At 40.3% G+C, this 24,392-nt stretch overlaps 1 protein-coding gene across 4 annotated transcripts; it reads right to left on the bottom strand.

The window, feature by feature from the left end:
* Positions 1–1,733: 1,733 nt before the first annotated feature.
* Positions 1,734–20,221, bottom strand: LOC101159169 (calmodulin-regulated spectrin-associated protein 3). 4 transcript variants are annotated; one of them, XM_011478158.4, is made up of 19 exons: positions 19,995–20,221; positions 15,929–16,191; positions 15,568–15,708; positions 14,959–15,048; positions 13,915–13,950; positions 13,332–13,379; positions 12,492–12,630; positions 12,062–12,201; positions 9,558–9,651; positions 9,397–9,448; positions 7,239–7,300; positions 7,122–7,152; positions 4,585–6,982; positions 4,331–4,452; positions 3,961–4,247; positions 3,768–3,867; positions 3,042–3,151; positions 2,830–2,948; positions 1,734–2,738 (listed from the first exon to the last, which is right to left on the bottom strand). In XM_011478158.4, exons 1-19 carry the CDS (start codon positions 20,128–20,130, stop codon positions 2,409–2,411), a joined length of 4,698 nt encoding a protein of 1,565 aa, XP_011476460.1. In that variant the 5' UTR covers positions 20,131–20,221; the 3' UTR covers positions 1,734–2,408. The 4 variants fall into 4 exon arrangements, with proteins under 4 accessions (XP_011476460.1, XP_011476469.1, XP_011476464.1 ...); XM_011478167.4 differs by having other exon boundaries at positions 4,585–6,880; XM_011478162.4 differs by lacking the exon at positions 13,332–13,379.
* Positions 20,222–24,392: the final 4,171 nt, after the last annotated feature.

Raw genomic sequence — 24,392 nt, 5'->3', positions numbered from 1 at the left:
AACTAAATTTTGTGTTACTTGTAAAAGAAACAAATTAGCATCACAACTTGTTAGATTGAGGATTTAGTCTATCCTTCAAACAGCAGGTTTATTCTTTACTGGGAGTAATCTAAAAGAAGGAACTTTACATTTTTAGTACAAATTGACACAATAAAAAAAAAAAAAAAAGTGGTGTCTAACTGTTTTCTTACCTTTTACTTTACCTTTTTTGTCCGAAAAAGGTGTCCATGTATTTTGAGAACCCACGTAACCCTTGTGCTATCCTATCCACTTTAACATTGGGAGTTGGGTCATCTAGACCCACTAGACAGTGCTCTGAACCTTTTTTCTTCAATGATTTGTGATCTTCACTGGTGTCCATGGATTCTATGAAATCTTTCCACCTTTATCTACCTTTGTCATGGTAGGAATAAAATGTCAAAGTAAAGGTGAGGTCATCTAAGATAGCACATTAATCCGTTTTCTAGATGCTGGAGCCAATCCGGCTACTGTTGGGTGAAGGTGGGGTACACCTACCTGAACAGGTTGTCAAAGAGCTTGATGAGGATCATTTCAAACTATTTGCTGTTAAAACAATGGCCAATTAGAACTGTAGGATGCAATGGAAAATTCCTTAATTATCATTTAATTCATCATTTCAATTTCTTTCTTGAAGTAAAAAAAGACATTTGACGGTTTAACCCTTGTGCTATCCTAGGCACTTTAACATTGGGAATGGAGTCATCTGGACCTCACACGACAGTGCGCTGATCCTTTGTCTTCAATGATTTGTGAACCTCACTGGTGTCCATGGATTACATGAAATCTTTCCAGCTTTATCCGCCTTTGTCATGGTAGGGAGAACACGTCAATGGTCATCTTGACCACATGGGATAGCACAAGGGTTAAACATTTAGCCACACAATGTCTACGAAAGTAATTTGACCATTCTTGGCACGTTAACTGTTTCCTCACTGTTCAAGTAGTTTGAACAGCAAGCAGCAAACAAATATTTGTTTCAGATGCTGTAAAGACTATTTTTTGCAGTAGCTGAAGATGCAGAAGCACAGTGGAAAACATATTCATAAAACATATATCACTTAGACCTTAACCCTTGTGCTATCCTAGGTGAAGAGAATTTCATGTAATCCATGGACACCAGTAAAGATCACAAATCATTGAAGAAAAAAGGTTCAGTGCACTGTCTTGTTGGGTCCAGATGACCCCACTCCCAATGTTAAAGCGCCTAGGACACCACAAGGGTTAAGGTCAAAGTGATATATGTACGTCTTTATTTCTTTCAACAGAGCTGGCATTTGGCTCTCAACTGTACGGCTGGAAAGCTCCATTTTTGCTCGCCATTTTGTTTCACAGGTATTAGGTTGGGGTAGTGAGACTTTGTAAGCTAACAGGACTGTGTGTAAACAAAGGGATCATGGGAAATGAGGGCAGCCTCATTGTAAAATGACAATGACAAAGGTTTTTTTCATTTTGGCTCAAAGTAGCATCATCATCACTTAAAAACCTCTAGGAACACTTTAACAATAGATCAAAAGATGATCAGAGTGGGACTTTAACCCTTGCACTTTTATTGGTGCTTGTTTTCTCAAAGGTTTTCATCGTTGTGGAATAAAACCCAATCTGAATTGCACCAGATTTCAACCTGAATGAAAGTTGAAGTTGCTATGGTTACCCATCCCTGCATAAGAGTGCCACAGTACAGCAGAAAAAAAGAAGTTTTCTACTAAACGTGATTTAGCCTTTTCTATAAGTTTAATGTACAAAAGAGATTTTCATTGGCCTCCATTGCTTACATATCACCAGTTTCAGCAAACCACATCATTTTAGTTTGAAATTAGCTTATACCACACACAGCAAATAGGCATTCATGCTGTAGAAATCTCAGAAAACCACTGACAACTTTAGTGAACGACAGATACCATTGATATCTCTTCATAAATATCTTTCACTCATGAAGAAACTTGGCTTCAACCCACTTTCAAGTTGGTTCGTACAAAATAATAGTCCAGTCAGTCGCTCAGGTTTGTTTGGCTGTTGCTATAAAACTGCTTATGATGTAAAGAATCCAAGTGGGGCAGCAAAGGTGCTTCTATGAAAGTTTTCTAGTGCACAACTAAAAAAAGACACACTTTTAGTCTTGAAAAAAAATCTGTACTTTAAATAATTAAAGTATATTGTTTTATAAGACACAGATAAGTGACTCTTCTGAATGAAGTCAATTAACGGGACGTTTCTGTGTCTTCTGCTCTCTGATAGTTGTGCGATCAACATTTTCATGGACACAAAGGAGAATAAATGTACCTAAGGAGAGAAAACACACAGACTCATTTGTGTGCACGTGTTACTAGTTTTCTGTTTGATAAGTTTTCCTTGTCCTATGAAGATTTTTTATTTTTATTTTCTGCTCCTCATTTTACAATGGCCACCTTCTTGTTAATACTGGCTCTCCTGCTTCCTCCTCCGCCGGTGCCTCCTCCTCCTTGCCATAGATGGCTGGGGATGGTAAAGGCGTCCACACTCATCCCCACTGTTTTTGAAGGAATGGCACTAAACTGCTTCCTGTCCGAGCTGTATTTGTAGATGGACTCCACTTGGTTGGAGGAGAGCGTCCGTGGACCCACCCCGGTTAACCTGACGAGGTCCTGGGAGTCAGCGTTCATAGTGTACACACCTCGGAACTGACAGCTGGAATCACGAAAGAGGATCAGGAAGTGGTTGGCCGAGCTCTTCTCCATCTCCTGAAGTAGAAACAAAGAGAAGATCAGAAAAGTTATTTTGATTCAAGAACATCATGTTTGTAACATTTCAGAGACATCAAAAACCCCATACCTCAAAGATCTTATTCTTTTGCGTTTCATTGACCTTTCCAGCCAGGCAGCAACGGGACAGAGCGTTATGAATGATGAATTTATTTGACCTAAAACTTGGCTCTTTAAAGAGCTTTGGGCCTAAAACAAAGCAAGAGCATAAAAAACAGAAAGGGTAAGTACTTCATATCATTCTTCAAATTCGGATGGACTCGGCGCTGTTAATCTGTGTACCTGTGTATTCTGGGGCCGGCGAGGTCCCATTGGACTCACATTCCTCATCTTCATTGGAGTTTGATGGTTTGTTTTGTGATGTGCTTTGAGCGGGAGAATCAATGGAGCTGCTGCAGAAGAGTCAAACAGCAAGGCGATGAGTTCCCACCTGATCTCCCTTATGTGCAGACACTGTTCTTAGGTAGTACTCCTGTTGTTCTTTTAAAAAGATAGAGCTGAGATAGAGCCATAGATATTTTTCATTACCACTGTCAGAGAAACTTCTCTTCGATGTTTTCACTCTGACATGTGTGAATAGATCAAGATCAAAAACTTTTGTTGTCAAGTTTACCTACTTTTTATTTTTTGACCAAACTGCGCATGCTCTCGTATGAAAATGAAAATGGTGGATTTAAAAGGAGACCTACAGGTGACACGGTGACATCGGTGTAAAAGAACAATGTCAGAAATGTGTTATGAGGGGAAGGGGAAGGGGGACTGGGGTCGCTCTGTGACAACATTCCTGCCCACAAGGCACATTTTTATTGAACTGCCACTCTGCAGAAACTGTCCCAAAACAGTTTTTTTATTTTGGCCAAAAATGGCAAAAGACCACTGTGAATGCTTTTGGAACAGATCGAAAGATAGGTGTTGGTCTTAAAGAAACAGCGTTGGACACAGAGGCAGTCATGGAAAAAAGGCTAGAAAAGAAACAGGAATAGAGAGAGCAAAAAGAACATAGTCTACCTCTGTGGTTTCTTTGTGGGTTCACCTTTGTCGTTTCCTGGCTCTTCCGTGGCTGCAAGGTTAAGTGAGGAGTGGGAGTAAACTTTTGTCAACTTACATCCTGGGAAAAGACGTTAAAAATGAACATCTTGGTCATCAGATTGTGTGCAGATACATTCTGGTGGATTTTTCTTTCTTTGGTTATGACTGTTACCAGTTGCTCCTTTGGCTGGACTCAGAGACAGCTGTGTTTCCTCTCTGGTCATGCTGCGAGGGCGTGAGCGGGCCTTTTTAGCTGACGAGCGGCCATGAGTCGTTGACTTTTGCTTTAGAACTTTGCCCAGATCTTCCATTATTTTGAGCTGTTGGCGGCGTGCATACTCCCCTCTAGTGAAGTCCCCTCGGCGGGCTGGTGTAGCTGGAGGGGTTGGGGAGGGCGATGATGTGCCCCTGGGAGGCGTGCAGGAGGGAGATGCAATATTTCTGTCTGCAGATGCCGATCTGAAAACAAACCGGGGCGATGTCACTTTCACGTGTCATTATTCAGTCTTCAAGCAGCAAAAAGTTCAAACGTTAAAGTTGACCTTATTTCCCTCTCTTGCTCGTTCCACTGTCTCCTCTTCTTCAGCTCCTCAGTCCTCTTCTGCTGCCGCTCCAGCAGCAATGCTCTGCGATGGGCCATTTCTCCTTCACCGAGAGTCTCCTCCTACAAGCACACATGCACATGACTACAAAAAAGTGCACAAAACCCAAGGAGAAGGCCTGTATGTACATTTAGAAGCGGTGTAGAACCCTTCCACATGTGTACCTCGCTTAGGACAGATGTCAGAGCTCTCACCTTAAAGAAGAAGCCAATCCCTCCTCTGGTTTCCACTTCAGCCTGATCTCCACTTGGCTCAAGGGTTCCTGGGAGGACCTCGTGTTGTTCTTTGCACTCGATTTGCGGATCGCTAACATCTGTAACAAGACTGATTTGTTCAACTGGATCCAAGCTTTCTACAACAGGGGGCCTTGCAGATTCTGTGTGGTCGCTCATAGAGTCAGAGGAAAACTCTTGACCCTCGTCCGTTGGTTCATCACTGGTTCCCTCTGGACCTCCAGCAGTTGAAAAGGATGCCTCATTCAGACTGAATGGCTGCCCTGCAGCCATTCCAGGTCTTCCTGCTTCTGCACTGAACGCAGCAGAAATGGACAGAGTTTCACTCTCAAACGAACACTCAGACGGAGCTCCGGAGCTGCTGCCTCCGGCAGGCCTCCGTCGCTCCGGCCTGGACTGAAGGAAGGTGGGTAGCCCTGCTACTGCCTCTGCATCATCCTGCTCCAACTCCAGGCTGAACTGGGTGGGTGTCTCACTTGAAGCCGTGTCTGAGGTGTTCTCCTCAGGCTGCTGTGGGAGCTGAGGAGACTCCTGAGGAGTCTGGGCAGCGCCAATACGGAAGGAAGAGGAAGTCTGGACTTGACACTTGCTGGGGGACACGCGCCTCAGGTGAGGGAGTGTGTCCACATTGTGGGTCGGTGTCAAGACACGGTTAAGTGTTGGGAACTTGAGTTCAGAGGGCCTGGTCTGGGGATGAAGCTGAGCACGGGGGGCGTGTTTGGTACTGCGGGAGGAGAAGGAGTTCATTTTTGTGACAGGAGCTGGACAGGAGGAAGAGATGACTGTTTTAGGTGAGCCGGATGAAGAGAGAACTTGAGCACGGCGAGACGGCGAAGAAGCTGAAGGAGATTTGGACACAGTTGGAATAACCCAGGCCTTGCTGGTGCTCCTTGTAGGAGTCCTTGTCGGGGTTCTTGGTGGTGTCTTTGTTGGTGTGTGAGGTGGGGTTCTGGGTGGAGTTTTTGTGATGTTTCGCGTAGTGGATTTTGAAGTGGATTTGGGCATGTTTCTAGGTCTTTGGTTGCTCATGAGCTGCTGCTGCTGTTCTGTGAGTTTCTGCATGTCTTTCTGGAGGGACTGCAGAGCTTCACTCAGTTTCTGCACCACTTCATTGTACTCTACTATGACGGCCTCTCCGGGTTTCTCGCCTCCTTTTTCAGTCTCAGCTCCTTTCTTGCTTTCAATTGAGAATGTTACTTGTTTCTCTAAGCGGGGAGGATTTGAAACAGATGGTTTTTCTTTTTCCTTCTCTACACCCTCTTTCTCCTCCTCCTTTTTCAATTGTTCCTCCATATGAGTGAGACGCTCGTCCAGCGTTAGACTGTCCACCTCCGCCGTCTGCCCTTCTCCTTCTCCTTGCTCTCTTTTCAGCTGAAGGAAAGCAGTCTTTCCGAGCCTCTGTCTGTGTCTGGCAAAAATGGCTTCAATGCGTCTTTTTTGTGCTTCAATGCTTTTGCGTTTGTCCTCAAGGCGGGCTGCCAGCTCCCAGGCTTCAGAGCCTGGTTCTGGCGCATTGGGACCCTGGCTGCCCTGATGGCAGGACGCAGAAGCTGGTGTGGAAGGAGTGAGCGGAGTTCCAGGGGTTGTTGGGTTTGGAGCAGATGCGTGGTCTTCCCCAGCAGGAGGATTTTTTCTTTGATGGTCTCGTTGTTCTGCGAAGCTGGTCATCCGTGGACTGTTGTTGGCATTGGAGTTTCCATGACGACCACTGGCAGGTCGAATGTTACCAGGTGTGTTTCTGGGAATATCATCAGATGCTTCTGAGGAATCAATACTACCATCTCGCAGAACAGAGTCATCGTCACGCGACGTGTCACCGCTTTGTCCTGATCTGCTCCGCCTATTTTGCTTTTCAGCATCAGCTGACCAATCAGGGATTCCTGAGCGAGAGGGAGCAGAGCTACTTAGCTGAGGATTTTCTTTTTCAGGGGAGTGCAGAAAAAACCCAGCAGGGGCTCCTTCAGGGCGCAACCTGGCCTCCTGCCGGCTCCCTATCCTCCCTTTTTTCTCAGGTGTTCGCCCCTTCCTCCTGTCTTTGCTGCTGAGGGTGTGAACAACCTGCAGAGCTTCCTCGATGGTGGGCAGCTCCCCCAGGGGCGCAGTGTATGCATGAGGGCCCCAGGCAGACCGCTGTGGGGGTGCAGAAGCACTGACCAGGTGGCTGATGTCTTCAGGTGGACTGTAGGGGACATGAGCCAACCCTTTCATTGCCGCCGGTGAGGTCATTGCAGGGACACCGGCGGTGAGGTCTTCGGTGCTGACAGAGCGAAACACAGAATCTATTGGGTTTCCCATGACAATGTCAACATCACTGTCCAGGCCAAATGGGATGCTGAAAGTCACTGCAGACAGAGGACGACTGGAGAAAAGTGGATGGTGACAGAAAGATGGAGAAAAGGATGCAAACGATTTTTGAAAAGCAGGAAAACACCGAAGCCAAAGAAAGAGGAAATTAAAATATGAATGCCAAGCAACACCCATGATTTCCATTTGCATACCTGATTTGTTTCTTTGTCCAACCTTTATTTTCTGCAAATAATATTTTAAAAATCAAATTCTGTTTAATTCAACTGGTTATGAAAAACAGATGCTTTTCAATGAAGCAGTTATCCTACCTGGTGACATAGAGGAAGGAAGGGGGACAAAAGGCTGTTTGAGGATGAAAGCAGGAGAACCACTGAAAAAAAGAAGGTAGGTATGAGTATTGAGAGTTGATGTTGCAGTTTAGGTAAAATAGTTAAAATATTCATCAGTCTAAGTTTTCCTATAACACATGTATACCATAACTGAGTTTTAGCAGGGGATCTGAATCTGCTCATTTAAAAAAAACAGAAGTTATGTTCAAAAAACTTAAACAAAAAGATTAGCAATGACAATTGGGGATCATGAGCAAGTTATCTGCAAGGAAACTCTATAAAATATAAAAAGATGCTTGTGCTAAGCATCCCATAAATTGCTTTTATCAGTACTAACGCTTTTGCCGGTTAATAAAATAATCAGGCATTTTGTGGTCCAAGCACCAAATTTGGCAATGCTGTAACTTATGATCCCCTCTTTCAGCAAAGCATGTTAGCCACGAGGGAATTCAAGATTTTAGTATATATGTAATATACCGATATATAATCCATATTTATAACAGTATTCTGTAGGTACTCCTCAAGTTTAAAGACTGCATTTTGTGAAGGAGGAGCCCATATTGTTGACACTGGGGCAAAGAGACGCTGAACATTTTTGTTTAATAATTGAGTGTGTCGCGGGCATCTTTTCAAAAGGCTGCCAATTTGGAATTTTTCTCTTGGTCTAAGGTACATCCATCAGTGTTTGCCCGGGCAGTATACAGGGTCAGGGTTAAGATTTGGGCGTACTTTCCTGATTATTTTTACATTTTAAAGAGGTTTCTCACCTACAAAATTAAACAAAAACTGGCAAGTTTTTAAAGTGATGCTTATGGGATTGGCAGAACGCTACTGCACAAGTGCAAAATTATATATCTGCAAATAGAAGCAAACAGCACAGCAGCTGCAGTCAAAGCAAGAAATAAAAGATTAAATGAGCTTGTCGATTTCTCAGGCATCATTGAAACCTGAGATCTGAAGATGTAGGATTGTGCATCCTCAGGAATGAATGTGCTGCTGGTGTCGCTTGTCAAAGCAATAAAGGTGGCCTGCATGACGTAACAGTTACTTTTGAGGCCATGTGTTTTAAATACCAGAATGATTTGAATGAAAAAAGACTCAGAAATGCAATTTTAATCCTAATTTTCTTTATATATGTTCTCCATCATAAGAAAAATGCTACAATTACATTTTAAAAACACCATTTTTTAAGTGGGTCTTTCCACTCAAGCACCTTTTTAAAAACTCCTTCTCATTCTTAATAATTGTCGAAATAAAGACATGTACCTGTAATTTCAGCCTGCCCTAATTTGATGTCATTTTTTTTCATTTAATGAACTAAAAAACAGTGAAAGATATTGGCAGAGAAGAAAGCTTGGTTTATGAGAAGCAGGCAGCTGCAGCTTCTTCTCCCTTCCCTCCTTTCAATTGAATCGGTTAGTTCAAAAGGGGCCCAAGTCCACAATTTTTTCAAAATAGAGATATTATATGTTCTATGGTCTTCAAAGGAAAAGCTATCTGTTTATGTGCAAAAAAGTCCCAAGTCCGTTGTAATGAATTGACTATGCTTGACAGTTAAAATGCATTAAGTGCAAAATTCCTGGACTTGGGGCTCTCTTGCATGGGTTTTGCTTCATCCCATAGATGGCAGCACTACTTGTCCAGTATGGCAGCGCCCCTGTTTAATTCAAGAAGGGCCCAAGTCCAGAGACTTTAGTTTGCTAGTCCTCTGAAATTATAAAAGTGAGGTGCTTCATATTATAGCATTTGAAAGCTATGAACTGGTGCTAAATCTGGGTTAATTATTAATCATTTAGTGTAGCTTCCCTTTAAGCCATGCAATTAAAATCATTTCCTGGAAAAACAAACCTCTTGGACTTGGGCCCCTTTTGAACTAACCGATTCAATTGTTTTTGTCAAGTACAAAAAATTGTGTCAAAATTTGCACATCCATATTGTAAACCTTGTGTCTGTGACTTTAGTTCCTTTTATAAATTAGGGTCAGGTCAGGTTCAGTGAGGCTTGCTGTGTGAGTACCGTTGCATTGTTCTCAGATCTCGGAGCGCTCTTCACTTCTTGTATATCTGACTTGTGTTCTTTGTTTGCATATTCAGTATATACCGGTAGGTGTGTGTTGGTTCTTACAGAAAGCCAGTACCTGTTGCTGTTCCCATTTACAGGACTTGTACACTCCAACACTCCGGACACATCTGAAAACCACAGAAGCCCTTCATCACTGAGGCATTCATTTGGAAAAAGGAACCCAAACAAGAAAAACATTCATTTTTTGTGATGTGCTGAAAAAAACTACTAGCAAACCTGTGAGGTCAACTGGTTGAATTGGCTGAACAAAATCCGGTTTCTTCATTTCAAACCACTCCAGCAGCTCAGCTACGAGGCTGAGGATGTTCAGCTAACAAAAGACAGTGTTGTGTTAACAAAGACTTGACACGTGTAGTATCACACAATTTAATACATGCGGAAAAAGCTGAAGCCTGGGGAAGGAAATCCCAAGAAGCACAAAACAAAAAGGAACACAATGAATTACAGTTCAAATCTCTGTAATTAATTACAATTACTGGACAAAAGAAACTCCTGTTGCTTAATTGGTTAGGTTTTGTAGGCTCTGACATTTTCTATCGGTTAAATGAAACGAAAAAGAAGTTAATTTTAAAAAGAACGGAGTTACTAGTGAAAATGCAAACGAATGGATTGGTTAAAGTATAGAGATGCCCTCAATGCCGCAGCCACATTTCTTTCCAAACTAGCTCAAAGATGAGACGAAAACAGATGCTGCAAGGAGTCTTCTCGACCCAGAGGAGCAGCAGGTGAGCAGCAGAGTAAAGACCCGCTGTGAGTACTGATGTGTCGTTTGTGATACAAACAACTCTAAAGTCGGCTCTTTGGTGAGAAGGACAAGAGCCGTTTTTTTTCTTTCCTGGGAGCCATTTTTTCTATAATATTACACCCTTTCTTACTTTATTTTTCTCTCTAAGCTGCACGTGACTGCATCTCTGCACGTGACTGCACGTCTCAATGCCCTCCGCAGACAAGGGGGGTAATTTGGTAGACTCACAGCAGTGCAGAATTGTGCACAAAAGGCAGATGCAGAGAGAGAAAGGTGCAACTCATTGTAACGGGGCATGAAATATTTCTTTGTGTTTTCAAAAAGAGTGGCTTAATTTCACATTTGATAGATATGAATATCGGCGTAACAGGTTTTTTTTCCACATCTGACTTTGAGCAGTGGCATCGACCACATGTGTTGTAACTTATTTCTGTGTCATTTTTCACACATAAAGCCAGGTTTATACTTTGCAAAAGGTTAATGCTTTAAAAAAATAAAGTTAAATGAAAGACAAGAGGATCTTGTTTGTGTTGTTTTTCCGTTGAGAATTTTGGAAAAAAGTAAAGTAAGGAGTAGTAAATTACTCTTTCAAATAGGTATTGAGGAAAGTACGGTAATTTAATTAAAAATTTGATCCAGTAACTAAGTAAAGTAATCAATTACTTTTTAGAAGTACTTTACCCAACACTGATTATTGTAGACCCGGAGAAAACTGACGCATGTCGAAAAGGAAAAATATTGTTATTAATTCAGACAATTGTAGCTGAATAACAGTACTGGTTTAGAAACTCAAGTAAAGGTAGACTAGTTGGTGCAGTAAAACTACTCTTAGAGATATAGTTTTTAAAAAATGTTTAACGATGGATACGGCTGAGATTCATATTATTCCCTATTCCCTATTATTATATTCCTGAAACAGTGTGTTTTGGATTTCATGTATCTATACAATTGTTAAGTACCCAGTACCCAACGAAAATTTGCTGCGTGTAAGTGAAGTAGTTGCCAGGCACTTCTTTATAACAGACAAAACCTTCATTCAGCATCTTACAGCAAATTATCAATGCTTGATGTAATAATGTAATAATGAATTTATTTTCACTTTGAGATGTTTTGCGTTCTTGTTTACCTCATGGGCGCGGCCATTTTTATGTTAGTGGACACCGAACAGCCTTTGTAAGCGTATCTGCTATTGGTCGATACGTAGGTGAAGCTGCAGGCATCCTTGACATCAGCTGTCAGCCTCACAGAGGAAGATTGTCATCATGTCACTAGATTCATGGCTAAAAGACCTTAAGTACGGCCTCGGCTACACTGTATTGACGGTAAGGAAAATTTTAAAATTCTACAGTCGATAGTGCTTTCTTCTTTCTAGTTATTGATGTGGTGACTGTAGAAATCTTAGTAAGGTTTTCTGCAGCTTTTGATTAAATTCTGCATTAATTACAATACATCATTGGACCACAGAGAATTGGAAGAAGACCTCTCAAATGAAGCTGGGTCTGTAAGTTGTAGTGTACTACGTAAACTTATTTGAATGTTACCAGTAAGTTTACTTTACAAACAATAGTCATTCAGGGGCTCCTCCTCATACGTTTTGGAAGTTGTGTAGTAGATAAGCAGTCATGGGAAAACATGTTGGGTTAAATCCTAGTTGTCAACAGCAATAGAATAAAAGTAAATTACTAATTCCTCCTTCTTTACTGCTTTCAAATAGGCTGAAATAATGCCCCAGTTGTCTGGAAGATGCAGATAAAGGGCCCTAATTTTCTGTGCCCAGTAGTGGATGCCTCCTACTTTTTCCTCAGTAGCCTCGCACTTTGTAAACCTTTGAGGCCCCTGAATGGTGAAGTACTTTTTCCTCTATAGTATTTTCTTTTAGATATTGGTACAAACTTTTTTTGAATGCACATTTTAGATTGAATATCTGGTTTTAGAAGATATTTAGAAGAACAACATGATACCAGAATGGACTCACATGCAGGGGTGGGGGGGCGTAGAGCAGGTCCTCCACAGCCAGCTGGCAGCAGCTCAGCAAGTTGCTGTCACAAAACTCCTTGATGAGCTGCAGGTTGTAAATGCTGTCAGCCACAGACATGGTGTCCTTCAGACACACATCTGGAAAAAACACATACAAAACAAAAGATCCAGTATTAATATGCAGTGCATGATACGTTTTGGCAAAAATGGACTGAAAGTTCTTCAAATTTCTGTGGTGAAATAATCCTGGAAAACATCTTTTTTTAATTCAACATGAGAGAAAACTGCAAATTTGCAATAAATGACAAGGAGCAAAATATTAAACGTATATTTTTTTGTCTGTTTCACTATCACATTAACTGTAATATGATTTAAACTTAATCTGCTTTTTTTCCCAACGGTTTATCATGAATGGCTCATTTGTGTACCCTCTAGAAGTAGCAGGCTAGGGCAGTAGTAGTACAACACAGCAGCAATTGCACAGCCGTTAGAGAGGTCTTTGACGGCAGAAACCAGAGGAAAAGTGGGCGTAAGCTTGGACAGCACTTTGTCCTTCTTATAGCGGATCTGTAGGAGAAAAGACAAGGCAAAAGAAGGTTGAAGCAACCAGGAAACCTATCGGCAAAGAAAAAGCATAAAACGAAAAAAGCCAAGTGGAAAACAGACAGAGAAATCGAGGTGAAACGTTAAAATAAGAGCTTATATCATTTCTCTAATAGTTCAGACTTAACGCTCGCAAAGAAAATGTGAAGGCAGCCTGTCTGACTTGTGTGGAACAAGTACTTTCATTCAAAACTAGTGCGTCACTCAAATGCCAGTAAGAAAACCCAAAAAAGAAGAAGCACAGAACCACTAAAGTAAATTCAAGCACATACTGTACATCAAACACCTGCTGCAGCACAAAGCTTTAAACAAGGCAAAGAAGAAAGCAATATTTAAAAAAAAAAAGCTGTGGTTAGACAAATGCAAATGAAAATGTGGACATTCTTTCCTCAGGTAACATGCAGCAAAATCAGGCACTACTGGGTTTTAAATCCATTTTAATAAACAGTGACTCCTAACCCTCAGATGATTTATTTGCATGGATGGTATAAATCAAAGCAAATGCTTCAATCTTCACAGTCTTGAGGCTGTGATTTGATCCTCAGAGGGTTCAGTTATCAGTGGACTTTATAGGTGAGGTGCTGCTGACTGAGCGGTGTGTCAGTGCGTTGCTACGGGAGACGGAGAGGATGGGGGTGAGAAAAGAGCGAGGTGTTATACGTTACCACTGGCGGCTTATTCCCCGACTCCTTCAAACAAAAAGCGATAGCATGCTGGATGGGGATGGCAGAAAGAGGGAAACAGGCATAAATGACAAGGAGGCCGCTCATCAGGGGGACCGCCACACCACAAAATCACATGGCTCTGCTTAAGGAGGAAGAGGAGCAATAGACGAGAAGGAGGAAGAGGAGAGGAAGGAGAGATTAAAAATAAAATAAAGGAGGCATATACTGTATGTCTTTTGGATTGTTGTTTATCACCTCCCTCTGTTCCTCTCCAAGACCCCATTGACCCCATCAATCCCATCAACTGTCTGTGCACTTCCAGATGAGACAGATGACTGATGCAACAGTCAGAGACATCAACAAAGAAATCCAAAACATCATCAGACAAAAATATATAGCTACGGGACACACAGGACATCTTACTGCTCTGTTTACAAGCTCAGCAGATTTAAAAAAAAAAAAAAAAAAAGGTACTTTATGCAATTCCAGTTTCCACAGAAAGATAGGGTTGTGCAGCTTTTTCAGCACAGAAATGTCAGCCAGAGCAGTGGGATGGACAAACACAGATGAGGAGTGCACTTACTGGGACTAGTTTCCAGTACCAACGGGTGGACTGACACTGCCAGAGCGAGGAGTGATAGAGGCAAGCAGAAAAAAAGACCAAAGACGGTGTTACAAGCCTCAACATCACTGCAGCAGCCCACACAGAGCTTTTAAACCAAAAATGACCATTTGGACAAATTTGTCTGATTTTTTATCAGTCTGCAAACACCTACTTTTTCCTTGAGCTTAGGTGAGAATTTTTGACAAAAAGCATTGCATGAAAAAATTAAACAGGAATGTTACTCTGGAAAAAGTCCTTCTCAAAATAAGTTAGAAATAAAAAAAACAGGATGTTTGCCCTTGTTATACGGGAAAAAACTGCCAATAGAAGCAGTAGAATTAGTCATGGTGAGAATTCTTAAAATAAGTTTTAATGTCTGCACCTTTCAAGACCAAATTATAGCTTGTAATGAACTATAAACACTTGCATTATGTTCAGGTATATTGTTCTGATCACTGGAAAAAATATGTCACAAAATAAGCATGTTTGATGCATATTTGCATCAATAGACATCAATGGGTTATATTTAAACTCTTCTTCCCAAATATATACTATTTTATGTGCAACAACAGTCCAGCTATCCTTATTTCTAGAACATAATGAAAAATCTAAAGTGAAACCAAAATTACACAATTTGAGAAAAATTAATAAAAACGTATATGTATGTGATATGAGTCAACTCAAACTCTTCAGTTTGTTTAAATCAAGCAAGCCTCTCTCTGGAAATAAGACCACTCACAAATAAAACTTCTGCTTAAAATAACTGTATAAAGTAAAAAATAATAGCTTCTTTAGAGATATTATTTAAAAGAAGATGTTTTTTAAGATCAAATGACTTAACAAAATGTTTAAGATTTACTGTCTTAAAATAATATCAAATAAAACTAAGTTAATAGGAAGTTTATCATGTATCAAGCGTAATGAGATATTTAAACTAGAAACTAAAGAAAAGGTGTCTGGTATTTAGTGTTTTTGCAGTGTACGTTGTGAAAGTAAAAACTTGTGTGTGTGCAGCTTTTTTACCCTGTCATGAATGGGCTGCAAGTCTGTGCAGTTCTGTGATTTGGGCGGCCCGTCTTCTTCTTCTGTGATTTCTCTCAACTTCTGTGTGAGCTGAAACAAAACATTTTTCGAAAAAAAGGATGAAGGATTATTTCCAATACTGTTTATCTCTAAAATATGAAATTATGCTTTTCCAGTAAAACATAGGATGGAAAGTTGAAAGAACTGATGGCTGACATAATTTCAATCACTGGATTTTGTAACTCTCTAATAAATCTTTTAAAAACCCAGTTTTAGTTAAGTAAGTTTTCATATGACACCAAGACACCCTTTCATTGGGCCTTGTGTGTTGGACACTCAGGTAAAGAGAGGGGCAGAGCTGTCCACTGAGCACTAGCTAATAGTGAGTTGGATTTGCTGGTGCAGGTCCCCGCAGACGAGCTGGAGGAAGTGCTCGGGAATAAGAAAGACTGGGCATCTTTGATTAGACTGCTACGACCCTACAACCCAGTCCCGAATGAGCAGAAGAAGATGGATGGATAACTAAGACAAGTGTCCTTTGGTTTCAGAAAGGGTATTGTGATAAACCTACTAATGCAGTTTCTAAATGTTAAAAATGTTTAGCCTCACCCTGTTGACCCAGAAGAGCAGAGCATTCTCCCATGGAGCTCCGACGCCTATTTGCTCCGCCTCCGGTGCCATCTTTACCTTGTCCACTGTTTGTCTGGCAGCCAGTGACATGAGTGAGTCGATGAGGGCAAGATGGGCTTTCTAAACCAACCCCAAAAGGACAGCGACAGTTCAAAACCTGGGCTGCTTTTACTTCAAAAAAGATGGAAATATTGCAGTTTTAATCACAGAATTTCCATTGAAATTTTCTCTCATGTTAACACGGTTTCTTTATTCTCCCAAATTCTTGCTTTTCTTTTTCCTTATCTCTTCACATATATGTGGACTTCTGTGACAAACTGTGCAGTTGGTAGTCACTCACCACGTTAACGGGACTTTTGCTGAGGTCTCCCTCTGTGACAACTGCATCCTGGACATTTGGGGCGAGACCTTTCTTAACCAAGTACTGCAGCAGAGCCGAGTTGTCGGCTGGAGACCCCTGAGATGCTGGCGCCTGAGCCAGCAGGGCCTGAGCTCGGCAGTACGTGTCAGGGGACAAGAGCAGCTTAGAGATGGAGGGCTTGAGGTGCTCCTGGTCATACTGGTCCTTGTAAAGTGGATCTCGAAGCTCAACTGGAACATTTTCTAGAAAAAAAAAAGAGAGTCACCTTGAAATAGACACTCCATTCATCTCACCATCTGCAGTAACCACTGTAAACATAGCTGATTATAACTAACTGTAGTGTCTTTAAATAAAAACTGAACCTTTTATATTTTTAATGGAAACAAAAGCCAAATAAAGGACTGAAAGAGTCACCAAGTCACCATCTTCAGCCTGGAAGATGAGGACACGCTGAGATCATCAGAGAAGACCTGGGGAGCAGTTTATATTGATGATGTAAGACCTTTTTATACAGACATGCTCAAGTAAAAAAAAAGCCAAGTTTGCTGCATTGTTCTTGTAGCAGAGAGTCCCATGTGTAAGTCTACTGCAGATAAATGCTTCATTGATGAATTGCCTGATGTAAAGAAGTTGCTGCACAGAGACTGCAGACTTCCTGTGTTGTTTGGTGGAGAGTAACTTCTGGGCCTCTTCTTGTGACAGTAATAAAATGTGATTGCTAGACAGGATAACCTCATCATCTACATGAACAGCTCAGTTGGGTTACTGTGACATGAGAGTCATCTAAAATCGCAGCGACTGGGTCATTTATACACACAGAAAACCCAGACATCCACAGCCGACCCAAATTCTTCTTCTACATTGTTCTAAAAATTAAGGACTTTTTCCTTTCCTTCTATAGTCAGACCTTATTATGTTTTCTTTTCTTGTTTTTTGTCTCAATCTAACCCTGACACTCGATGAGCAGCTGAATCTTTGTGGTAAACCTCTTGAGTAAGGGCTTCCTTATATAATGAACTCCTTCCTCGCATCCCGTGTCCCATTTCTGCATTCTGCTGAGTGGAGGAGGCGGAAGAAAACCCAGCCATGTCTCTGCATCAACGGGGGAGGAAGCACGCACTCTGCTGCAGTGTGACACAAATTGTTTGGGGTTGAATTCTTGCTTTATGAGGACAGAAAGGAAAGAGGACTGTTGTCGCTATGGGAATGGCGGACATGGGAAGTCGTTGCTTGGCTTCCTAACACAGCAATGATGCAAGAAGACAAGACCGAAGAGCAGGAGACCAGGCAAACACTTCAAGAATGTGCTGAGTTAGAAAAAGCCCAGACCGCCTTGTGAGGCTGAAGCGGCACAGAAACAACATGAACGTTTACATCATGTTTACAATACCGGTACTTGTTTTGATCCCATCCTATAAAAATGATATTTGAGGTTCTGTTTGTGGGAGTGGATGTCAAGAATACCTTTTCAACTATGATCAGTTTGGACTCTTGACAACATTTGTTCACATATCAGAAATATCATAACTGAGTTTTATTCAAATAACAATTGAAAGGTTTTCTTACTTTCAGGTTTAATTTGTATCTCAAGAAAGCTTGAGACAATTTTGAGTGGATGCAGTTGTAAAACATTAATAACATGCATAGGACAGAAAAAAAAAGAAAACAGAAAATAAAGCGATCAGAGCTAAGACAAAAATAAAAGTAAAATAAAATAAGATCATCTATAGGCGAACACATTTCACACAACAAATCAAAGGTCTATGTATTCAGAGTCTCCTTATATGTTTACACAACCTGAACATCAAATACAGTCTAACTGTTGCTCAGTATAGTATATTTTGTCATATTAACTTTTGGTCTTATGCGAATAAATAATGAATTAATGACAATTTATGTTTACTTGAGAAATAATCCAAACAGTTTTGGTTACTTTTGTCTTTTTGGCAAAATTTTGTCTTTACTGTAATCCATATGAAGTTTTCTGCAGAATGTCATCGTCAAACATGACTTCACTTAACCCTTGTGCTATCTTAGATGACCCCACCCTTACATTGACGTGTTCTCCCTACCATGACAAAGGTGTATAAAGGTGGAAAGATTTCATGTAATCCATGGACACCAGTGAAGATCACAAATCATTGAAGAAAAAAGGTTCAGCGCACTGTCTAGTGGGTCTAGATGACCCAACTCCTAATGTTAAGGTGCCTAGGATAGCACAAGGGTTACAAGTGCTGACTCCCCCTCTTTTAACCTTTCTCCTTTTTAACTTTTTATCAACAGAAAAGTTACCAAAAAGGTCACATAGGGAGTTTTCTCTGTTTACGGTGGGAGTGAAACATTAGTGTGGTAAATCAATCCCTCAGCAGCTTCATTCGTGCTTCCATCAGTTTTCTCCAAAGCACCCAGTGGACGTTCCAAGTTCTCCATCTGTCTCAGGCAGGCTGGGTGGATCCTCTGGAGCTGTGTCCATGCAAAATGCATGGGATGTTGCATAAAGCCTGACTGTGAGGCCTTTTAGACGCAAGCTGACAGAAAAGTGTCAGCAGATCTTTGACCTGCCCCCCCCCCCACACACACACACACTCACACACTCATGCGGGCGGCTCGACGCCTAAAACAAATAAAGCTGTGGGCAGCTTAATAAAAAGACCTGCCATGATGGTTTAGCCCATTGAAGTATGATGTCACCACATACAGCACATCCTTAACCCTCTTAAGCCAATTACATAAAAAATGTACTGAAAATAAAACATTTTTAGAATGAAGATCTTTTTAAAAACCCTTTGATGAAATCCACAAGAAATGTCTTTTGATGAGATAAAGATACTATCAGCTAAACAATGTGTGATTTGGTAAGGTTTTGCTCAAAACAATGTTAGTTTAGAATAGAATAGAATAGAATAGAATAGAATAGAATAGAATAGAATAGAATAAAAAATAAGTCAAAAATATTGACATGAGTGTTGAGTGTTTACCCACTGTCTCCAATTTGATTCACACATTTTTGACTGTTTTATGAAGAATTAATTATAAACAAATTTTATCTTCTTTCAAAACAGCAAAGAGTCAATTAATAAAGAATGACAGTAAATGAGTTATTCTAACCATACAGTTGTGGAAAAACAGCAAATATTTGCAGTGATTTTGAGATTCCATGTAAGAAGCCATTTTCAGATGAGCAGGAAAGGGCCTTCTTCTGCCCCTAGTGGAAAGATGAGGAACTACAGGGCAGAAAACATGGACCAAGTTCTATACTAAAGGTTGTCAAGGCAAGTTTGGATCATGTTAAGGGGTCTCCTAAATGTGTGCATCAAATATGATACCAATGGTTGTATAGGGTTAAACAGCAACACTCCAGATATCATTTGACGTTTTTTCACAAGGTCTTAAATTTTAAAATATTTCTTTTGTGTGCAGTGAGATTAAACAGCAGGCAGCAATTAGTGCCCTTTGATAATCTGCCTGGCTAAACGCGTGTGCACATGCAGACAGGGAGGCACGGTGAGGCACCAAATGTTATAAAAGAAAGAACTAACAATAAGAATAAAAAACGCCCCCTTTCTTGATAGCACCTACAGTGTGTCACCTTCACCACACCAGCGCGCACTAATGCAGGGCGTGCGTGCGTAACACTGACACAGATATGATGTGGCCTGGACCATTCACAGCCTGCTCACGCACACAGCACAAAGACACGCTCACTTCTGAGCCACGCATCCGTGTCTGTGGCGAGAAAACACAGGGAGGCCCGTGGTCGACTCCAGATCTGTCAAAAGGCTTTGCTGGACCATGACAGCCTCACGCGCTCCTGAGGACATTATTCCTTCTGAAGAGCTCGTGTTCCGATTGTTGGCCCTCAACCATCATTTGAAAATGAAGCAGAGAGGAGTCAAACTGACAAAGGTGGATGCTGAAAATATCAGGTTCTGCATAGGACTCTAAAACTCAGAGATGCACATGCAGCAGCAGCAGCAGCAGCAGTAGCAGGATGATGATGCTCGTGCGCCCCACCCAACGCAGCTGATGGAAGGGGGGACTGTACCTGCACAGCCGTACAATTTGGACAGTAGCCAGCGGATGTTGGCGCAGATCTTGGCCCGGTTTTGGTTGTACTGGTCCAGTGGCTTGATCTCCGGCACCGAAAACGTCTTCTTCATGGCGCTAGGAGAGTCCACCATGGCCGCGCAGAACCTCACGGAAGACACGGCAGCGGGAGCGCGCCGGGGAGAAGTGAGGAGGAGGAGGAGGAGGATCCAGTGATGCACGCGCAGACAAAAAAGGTGAACGAATATAAGTCAGTTTTCATTGTGTGAGCGAAAAAAATGAAAACATTTGCAAATCAGCAGTTGATGATAAAATACTAATGCTTTGTGCTTCCACGAGCCCCTTCATCTCCCACAGCCAACCCCCAAAAAACACATCTTTATGTCCCTTATCAGAATAACACACTGGCTAAACTCAAGCCATTTTTGAGTGCACCTTATTTGAGTTTTATCATGAGATCTACTGCTCTGTTTCCTAAAATTACTTTCAGACAAACCAAATAACATTTGGAATGACATATTGTTAACAGAAAATATTGAAATTACTTTTGTAAATTGAAATTGAAGTCTACCTGGTTCTTCTTATACACACAAACATATATACACTCATTCATTTAAATTGACAAATTATTTAACATTTCAAATGTTTCAATTTCAATTTCAATTTCAATTTGACACAGTTTTTTATTTTTTATTTTTAGTTTTTTTAGTGTTACATAATTTAAGATCTTTATCCAAACAAATAGAAATTTTTGCTCCTTCATTAGCTCTTGCTCTGCTTGACTAAACATTTTGGAAGCTTCCATCGAACATAATACGTTTAAACCTGGAATCTGTCAGGACTTAAGCTTCTGTCTCCCTTTCCGACCACCAGAGGGAGCCATCTCCTGGGTGTTGACTTGGTTCTCAATTTTACTGCGTGCCCCATCACCCACTGCTCACTGTCCCCGGGCCTTTCAATGGCTATTCTGCATTCAGTAATCACCACCAGTGTACACAGGCACCGGGCTTTGCTTGGTGTGAAGTCTTGCTTTGCGTTTGCTGACAGGCTAAGCCTTACTTCTCTGTTTATCCCCTTCGTGTATTTTGACCTTTGGCTGTTTTGACTTCACTCTGCCTCGTCCGTGCCCAGTTTGTTTGCTGATTCTCTTATCAGCTTCTTCTTCTTCTTGACTATCCTGAGCCTTGTATGTGTTTGTCAATAAAAACAGTTGCACATGGATCCAAATGCCTCAGCTTCATCACAGAATGTCATGTTCTTTTTAAAAAGGACAGGACTTTTGAGGGAAAACTACTTTTTATTTCCCCAAATGTTACAGTAGTGGAAGTATGGTAGAATAAAAGTTGAATATACTACCATTTTGACTCTGTTTTTTGTTGTTTGTTTTACAGATTATACCCATATATTAAGTTATTAGTATATTTGTCTAAACTAGCATGATGGTCAATAATAGTCCCAAGAAACTACTTTTCTTACAAACACATTTCTATTTCTATCCAATCCAAACAAATGTTCATATTACCGGTATTAGCTTCATTTGTAATCTGTACAATTTGTTAAATCATTTCACTAAATGTCTTTCTACTTCTATGATTATTGATTCTTATTTTTACCTGGTTAACTTTTTGCAAATTACTATTGATCATTTGCAGATATGAAAAGCCTATATTGTTTTTCTTCTTTTTTTTGACAAATTAGCAACATCATTTAGTGTTGCTCTTGAAAGAGAACCTTGGGTAATTGTACAAGTTATCGTATTTTGTTGTGTCATCAAGTTGCAACATATTCAAGTCTGTCAGTTAAGTGCCTTGTAACCACTTTTTAACCAAGTTTCTTGTCTTGTAATGCCCACATTTCTGTCAAACAAGTTAATAAATAATTGTATCCAATACTTTGCTTAAATAAACTATAACCACTTTGTTTTTATCAACAGTTATTGTAAAATTTACTGTGAAATCTGCTATTACTAAAAATGCGGAACTGTTCAAATATGTCAATGTTGTTAAAATCTCTAGATTGTTTATTCTTACATTCTTACTTGTCTGTTGGAGTTAAATTCTTATTTTCTGCATCATTATATAAATAAAAGTCACATGATATGACTTCCTGTGATTTCTCTCGTCAGGTACGTTTCATGAACATTGCATTGCATTCTGGTTTTATTAATAGGGATAACTTTTCATAATCTGAACTACTGTACATAATATTTCTACACACCGTCAGCATAAAGTGCAGTTTTGTTTTGAGTGAAATTCAGTTCAAGGCTTTTTTTCTAGATGTTTTTTTTACTGATCGATTGATCAGTCGGAATGTCACACGGTCTGTTTCTCTGTCTATTTATTTATTTATTAATTAAAAAGGTTTACAACATAACCTTTCAGGTTTTGGGCAAAAGACAGCAATTCTGTAGTGAAAAGCATCCCCCCCGTGAGCAATAAATACTTTTTATTTTAAAGAAAAACAATGAAAATATAACATTTTTTATTAATAATCTATTTTCAACTTCATGACTCACAAAAGACTTGCTGCACTTAAAACATTTGCTGGGCCACTAGGTAACCATTCCTGTTTTTTACAATTACTTCTTAAAATACCTACAACCAATGCAATAAAAAAATCTCAGCTGTGGTGATGGGAAACACAGACCTGATGTAATAAAAACAGGAGGAAAGCAGAAACAGAATTTTAGCAATTGAAAATGCAAAAACGCGACTACAACAATACAAGCGCCACAACTAAAACACATCCAGTCCAGATACAAGAAACATGGACTGGGAAGCTGAATAGGAGTCTTGAAAATAATTACAATGGATCCTTAACAACTTCTACAACTGCATCTGTTCTGCTTTCAAAAACAAGACCTACAACCACAAAAAGAAAACTGTAAAACACGGCTAATATTTGAGAGTTTAAGTTCAACACAAAAGCATTGCAGGGTCTTCTCTCCCAGTAACAGGGACGGTATAATGTGAATTTTGGAGCTAAAACTCCACTCATCTATTTAACCATGAAAAGCTTTATTTGCCATATATTGTACTTTTCTTACTTTGTGTATTTTTCTTAATCTAATTTTATTTTGGAACCCATAAAAATGTGAACATATTCCAATGAGTTTTTTTGTCCTAAAATTGGCGAGATGCATCTTTGTAAAAATGACTCACATTCTAATGATAAAGAAAAAGACGTGACGTCATGGAGCCACTGGACACCAGATGGAGCACTACTTTCAGGAGAAACAGTTTTCTTGCTATGATTGGAAATACACTGGAAGAACTTCAGCTGTTTTCTGTTAAGTTCTCATTAATATGTTATCTATGTTTCCCATAGGGGTGGGAGGGCTAAGGGTATTGTGTGTGTATATATAAAAATGAAATTTAGATGAAGGATTTTGGACATTATATTACAATAACTGTCAAAAACTGTCAACTAATGAAAACAGATTGCACACTTTGAGAAAGATTCCAATCAGAAAAAGCATATTTTCTAAATAAAGCATTTATTAAGGTAAGGCTTGTGTAGTCACTATAAAGGCCTGTTCAAATCCCAGCTGGGAGCTTTCTGTGTGGAGTTTGCATGCTCTCCCGCTGCAAGTGTGCGTTTAAGCATGGCACTCCGGCTTCCTCCCACAGTCTAAAAACTTCTTCATGGGTTGATTGATGATTCCTGGTGACCTTTTCCAGGTTGTACACAGCAAATTCCCCAGTGTCAAATCTTTTCCTAGTCAAACTGTCATAGCTCTGTCTGAGTTGTGACAACAACAGCAAGTGTAAGGCCCAACCCACATTTTCCTAGTGTTGGTGTTAATGCTCGGAATTAAAAGGCGCTGAGTAAAAATGACTCTGCGGGGTGTTAGTCAGCATTTTTAGAGTTAAAGTTGTACAGATAGTGTCAACAATTAACACCCAAAAGAGTTATGTTAACTCTGAAAATTCAAAACTATATTCAGTGTCAATTTAACACTGTGTAGATAAAGACCATATGTTATCTGTCTCAGAGTTAAAATCCACTCTTTAAGTGTTGCATTAACACTTCTGTTTACTACAACCCGTCTTCACAAAGGGTAGCTGGGATAGGCTCCAGCATCCCCAAGACACTGACAGGGTTTGGAAATTAGGTGGTTGGACTCGTACCACCTTAAAATATTAGGTGTTGTAACAACATTTAATGAACACAACACTAAACTTCTGTTGGTATTTTGTACTTTTCAAAACATTTTTTGGCCATGACCCATTTTGCTATTCAGACCCCAGAAACATAAAGTAATATTTGTCATTTTTGTCTTGTTTCTGTAACTTCTCTTAAATAATTTGTGTTTTTTTTATGGTTCATTTTTCTAAATAGTCCTCTGGTTTATCTGTCTTATTCTCTGTAAGTAAACAAGGGTTAAATTTGACCA

The sequence above is a fragment of the Oryzias latipes genome, chromosome 1 (genome assembly GCF_053564925.1).
Source record: "Oryzias latipes strain Hd-rR chromosome 1, Olatipes_Hd-rR_3.1".
Taxonomy (NCBI): domain Eukaryota; kingdom Metazoa; phylum Chordata; class Actinopteri; order Beloniformes; family Adrianichthyidae; genus Oryzias; species Oryzias latipes.
The sequence above is the reverse complement of the archived record's forward strand: the minus strand, read 5'-3'. Positions and strand labels throughout refer to the sequence as shown.

What these genes read in the sequence shown, in the direction of transcription:
- LOC101159169 (XM_011478158.4), bottom strand. Translation starts at nt 20,130, where the DNA reads ATGGTGGACTCTCCTAGCGCCATGAAGAAGACGTTTTCGGTGCCGGAG. An exon ending in CGGGGAATAAGCCGCCAGTG is followed by an intron (nt 12,631 to 13,331) that starts GTAACGTATAAC and finishes TTTCTCCTACAG; the next exon opens with ATCCGCTATAAGAAGGACAA. An exon ending in ACGCCCCCCCACCCCTGCAT is followed by an intron (nt 9,652 to 12,061) that starts GTGAGTCCATTC and finishes GTCTTTTGTTAG; the next exon opens with CTGAACATCCTCAGCCTCGT.